The 5,196-nt window shown below is 55.0% G+C and overlaps 1 protein-coding gene across 1 annotated transcript in view; it reads right to left on the bottom strand.

Annotated features, from left to right (window-relative positions):
* The window catches only part of CLEC19A (C-type lectin domain family 19, member A), a 7,990-nt gene extending 2,862 nt beyond the window's left edge, over positions 1-5,128 (bottom strand). Inside the window, exon 1 of the mRNA XM_010085908.1 lies at positions 5,035-5,128. Within this exon, the coding sequence (XP_010084210.1) occupies positions 5,035-5,128 (94 nt within the window). The remainder of the gene's footprint in view (positions 1-5,034) is intronic.
* Between the last annotated feature and the right edge of the window lie 68 nt (positions 5,129-5,196).

Here is a 5,196-nt window from a genome sequence, read left to right as displayed (position 1 = left end):
CTACCCTCCTGCCCTCGCCTCCTGAAAGGCCAGCTTGCACCTCCTCCCTCCGAGCAAACCCCCTCGCTGTGTCCCTGGGCCCGTGCACGTATGCACATGTTGGATTTCAGCCCCAGAAATAGCCGGGCGAGGTACGTGCCACCAGGAGCGGTGCCGGCATATCTGCCTCCAGGGGTGAGATAAGAGCTGGGGCCAGCGGGGTTGCTCCACTTCCCTGGCCAGCTCTCAGCACAGCGGAGAAGTTACCCCAAGAGAGGCTCTTTGGGGGGCAGGATGCTCTTCTGGAGCCTTTGCCGCTGTGTAACCGCTGCAGCAGCATTAACACTTCCCCCAACCTCCTCCACGTCCCGCTCCCCCATGGGGCGGATGCTGCACACACAACACACCGCCCAGCACGGACGCACACGTAAGCCCCAAATCAGGTGGCACATTGGCTTGACTCTCCTAGCTGCTGGTTTTTGAGTAGTGGGGAACTCCCCTGAGCCAACTCCTGCATCCCCACGGGGTCCTGGTCTGGGGCCAGCACTGCTGCTGGGCAGGCAGAGGGAGCAGGGGTCACGGCAGACATCAGATGCCATGAAACCATCCAAGCAGGTAACAGGCTCAGGTCTGGCCAGGTCGGGGTGTTACTGCAGGGCTTCCAGTTCCGAGGAGCTGGGGGGAAATGGCTTTGCTGGAGGGTGGGGAGAACAAAAGCCTGACAGTGGCAGCAGGGGACGTGGAGCAGTGAGGGCAGGCATTGATGTGGGGAAAGGGAGAGACGAGGGGAATTCAAAGCAGCTGCGGGATCATTCATGGACTGACTCCTTCCCTTCCCCAGCACCAGAAGCTCCAGGCAACAATTTCATATTTCACCAGCTCCTTCTACCTGGGGATCCCCAACAAACACCCGCCAGCCAGCCCCTGGGCACACACATCCCTCCCAGGTGACAAACCACTACTGCAAAGAGCCTTTTTTATCTCCTGAGCCAGGCGCAGAGGCCGGGCCGACTGCCAGCAGCACCCGCTGTGCTGAGCTGTCACCCCATCACCCCTCCATGGGACCCCCAGCTGCTCCCTGCAAGGAGCCGTGGCTGGAGCCGCTCTGGACCCCACTGCCCCCGCCGAGAGCAGTGAGGGGCAATCCCATCCTCATCAGCTCCAGCTATGGGCTTCAGAAGGAAACAGATAAGGCACGCTGGGCTGGGAACAGGAGGCACAGCTCTACAGGAGGGGGGCCAAGCCGCACCCAGCTCTGTGGCAATGCCAGGCTCAGCGCTCTGCTTCACACCCAGCCACCTTGCATTTGGATAAATTTCAGAATAGCCCTAAAAAATGCAAATTGTTGCCATTACAGCAATAGAGCAGAAGGACAGGAACGGCAAGAGCTGATGTGATTTCCTGGGAGCCCAGCCCTCCTCCCCACCCAGCCAGGGGTCCCTGTCCCCATCAGAAGCAAAGCAGAGTAAGGGCAGAGGGTCGACCCAACGGGACGAGGCTTCGGCTTTACCACCGGGTCCCTTGGCACATCCCCCCCATCCCAGGACAGGGCTGGGAGCTGGTCCCAGCTTGCAGCTGCTCCAGGCTGCTGCTCCCTCCCACCGAGGGCACCCCGGGGTCTGCGGCAGACGGGCACCGCCAGCTCCCCCAGCAATGGGGGGGATTTTATTAGAGAAGCTGTGAAGCACCTGACAAAATCCTCACCTCTAGCAGCTCGGTGCCAAAATTCACAGGGCTCAACCCAGCAGCATCCCCAGCAAACAGGGCCCTTCGCTCCCCAGTGCTAATTGCAGGGGTCCTCCTGGGGCCCTGGCTCCAAGCCGGGTCTGTCAGCACCCCAAACGCCCAGGAAAATCATCCCTGTTTTGTTCAGAGCAGCCCAAACCGAGTCAGAGATGGAGACAGTCCCTCTTTGTTATTCCATACTGCTTCCCATTAGGTAGCATTAATTTGACGAGCTTCAGCGAACCAGAGGTGCCTGAAGGAATTTAAGGTTAAATATACCGAAAAGGAAAATACGGGAGGTCAGCATTTAATTAGCATCTTTTCTGTTAGGTCAGGATCAGAGGCTTTGGCAGCCTCTTTGGAGGAGAACTATTGCTCACAGTTTTACAGGCAGACTCATCTGGGATTGCTGCTTCTGTCTGTGGTCTTTGGGGGCTGTTTTTAGCAGAAAAGCCGTAAGAAGCTGGATGTATGGTTGTGAGTGTATGAGCCCACTCATGGATATGTAGGGAACCCTCATAACCCAAAGCAGCAGCTACTGATGGTATTTTGGTTTAAAAGGGGAAGGTTTGGGGGCTATTTAGACCAGATCCTCACTTTTCACCACCCCAGAAAACATCATCCTGGGCAGCACCAGCTCCTCCGCACAGGGCAGGAGCGGCACAGCCACCGCTGGGGGATGAGGGCTCCTGCCCACCCAAAGTCAGTTCATCCATTTGTCCCCAGAGGGCTGGGGATGGAAATGGGAAAAATGATGGCAGGAGTCCTTCCTCCCTTTGCTTATTTACAGTGCAGCGGATTTAAGGTCAGGGCCATGTTTTAACGCAGTACCAGCAAAATAAATGTTTGACAATAAGATTCATATCAGGCAGGTGTTACTAACTCAGAAAAGCTGGAAAACAAGAATTTTTGGGTCAGAAAGTGTTTTGCGCTCTCTAGCTTTGTTTCTCTGCCAACAAAATTGGTGCCTTTTTATTTCTTTACATCTTTGACCCACTGCAGAACCGCCAGGAAAATCACATGTCGAAATCATGCAGAAGCTGGCACTGCTCTGTCAAAAAGTTTACCTTGCCCAAGTGGGCACTTTCCAACCAGAAACAATTAATTGAGAAAACCCCAGCCAGTTTCATGAGGTTTTTTTATTCCCGGATGCTACTGAAAAAGGAAAAATACCACCTGCATGACTTGTGAAGAACAGATTTTTTCCTGAACAGCATCATCCCAAGGTGCAATGCTGCCTCAATTCCAGCAACCTGCAGATGTGAGATACGAAGTTTGAGGCTCTGACAAGGTTGGCAAGAGATGCTGGTGCATGGAAGGCTCTTGGGGGTGGCGGGGCTGGAGCTCCATCAGAGGGTTTTGGACAGCAGATCAGAACAGATCAGTGCTGGCAGCAGATGCTCTTGTTGCTGCAGAGCTTTGAAGGCTCTGCTAGGAGACACCCCGCTGAAAGGCATGGTCTTGAACCACCCCCTTGGCACATCCGTCAGCTGATGCTGCTGTCTGACCTGACACAGCAAGTGAACCTCTTCGGCTCTTGGCAAGCAGCTGGGGTTGGAGGGCATCCATCAACACCCAAGAGGCTTGTCTGAAGTGGGTGCCAAAGGAGAGGAGCTGAGGAGATCCTCACCCCGCGCAAAGCTGGATGCTTCCCAGGACAGAGCTGCCCATGGAGCCCCCCCACTGGTACCCGAGGGCTGCGATGCTGCCAGGGAGGGATGGGGAGCGCTCCCAGCTGGTGACCAGAGTTGGGGCTCAGAACAAGCATCCCAGTGCTCCCTGACACCGAGCTGCCTCTTACCAGCGTGGGGCTTTACCCCGTGCTGGTGCTGCCAGAGCAGTGGACAGTTAGAGGGGATGGGTGAGACAACCGGGCTGGGACAGGAGAGCCCCCGGAGCCCCAGGACAGCTTCAGCAGACGCAGCCTGCGGTGAGGCCAGGGGTTCAAAGTGCAGCTGAGCCAGACCACCATCCCGCCACAGCCTCGACACATCCACCAGCCCACTGCCTCTTTACTGAATAAACCCAAAGAATGAGCATCAAAAAGGGGATTTGGTGGGCAGGAGCATGTAGCAGGGGCTCAGACAGTGCGACCATGGGATGCTGAGATGCCTCAGGTCCCCCACAGACAAACAATCCCACCTCCATGTGATTTGCCATATTTACCTTTCATTAACAGATGAAAAACTCTCATGTTTAGCGTCCACCTTCAAAACAAGCAGATCCTGGGAGGGTTTTCTGTCTCAGTGTGCCTGGGGGATGTATGGAGCTGGAGGGGATGCTATCCACTGATGGACATGAAGATAGTTTACTGACTGGGTGATATTTTACACACTCTGAAGTATTTTTTAGAGTATATATTACAAATTTCCAAGTAAAATTTTAAGCACCAGTTGAAGCACATTGGAAGAGAGATCCTTTTGCACAGAGGGCTCTGCTTTTCTAACCCTGTAACAAAACCAAGCTGGTTTTACAACTCCAAATCTTCTGCCACATACATCTGGAGCCGTGAGGCTGCAGCAGCCCTCCTGCACCCAGCACTAACAGATAGGCGTTATCTTTCTTTTTTTTTCCCCCTCTCCTTAATTAGTTACGGCAAAGCTCCCACGGATTAGGTGTCTGGCAGGAAAGCTGGGCTTGTATCGATCCATTTTCTCACAAACTCACCAAACAGCACTTAGAGTCCCTTTCTGCTCACATTCCCATACAAATCTAACAGGCTGCAAACAAACTCAAAAGGAGCAACTCTCGCTCACGCCAGCCCCGTGAAAAGTCTGCAACAACCTTAAGTGACATAAGGCAGCCGCCATAACCAATAGCTCAGAAAAATTTTTTTAAAAGGGAGAACAAGGGGGAAATCACTTATTCGTGGCCACTTTTCACATGCAATAAGTGTGAATAAATAAATGTGGAACCACGCTGACCCACCCCCAGCCTGTCCTGCCGGGCTGTACGGCTGCAGCCCCACGCTGCCCACGTGTATGCCCCCAGGCAGTTGTTTCTGTCCCTGCCATCCCCACCAGATCCACAGCAGGGACAGCTGAGGGTCCACAGCACCATGCGTTGCTGAAGGCAAAAGCACAGCCTCTGACACAAAGCCAGACCCGAGACAGCTTCAACATCCCGGGAGAGAGACTGGGGGTGCTCTGGGCATGTCCCCCCAGTGAAGCAGAAAGCTGATTTCAAGGAAAGTCAGAGATTTCTGGAGCAGAGGGAGGAAGGGGAATGCCAGCTGCTGACCCCGCAGGAGGTACACGCTCCCCTCTCCCGGCTCAAGCCGCTGCCGTTTGAGGTTACCTCTGCCCCGAGCCGCTACCACTTTGCACTTACCTTGGCTGATCTTGATGTTTGTCTGGGGGAAAGCCTGGGCGGCCAGCAACGCTGTGGAGAGCAGCAGTGCACACACATCCCACCGCGCGCCCATCGCTGAGGAGGGAGGACAGGGCGCTCCAGCTCCACAGGCGGCCGGTGGCAGGGGTCACTGCTCGGCTG

Source organism: Pterocles gutturalis, unplaced genomic scaffold, assembly GCF_000699245.1.
Source record: "Pterocles gutturalis isolate BGI_N339 unplaced genomic scaffold, ASM69924v1 scaffold33180, whole genome shotgun sequence".
Taxonomy (NCBI): Eukaryota; Metazoa; Chordata; class Aves; order Pterocliformes; family Pteroclidae; genus Pterocles; species Pterocles gutturalis.
This window is presented reverse-complemented; position numbering and strand designations above follow the sequence as displayed.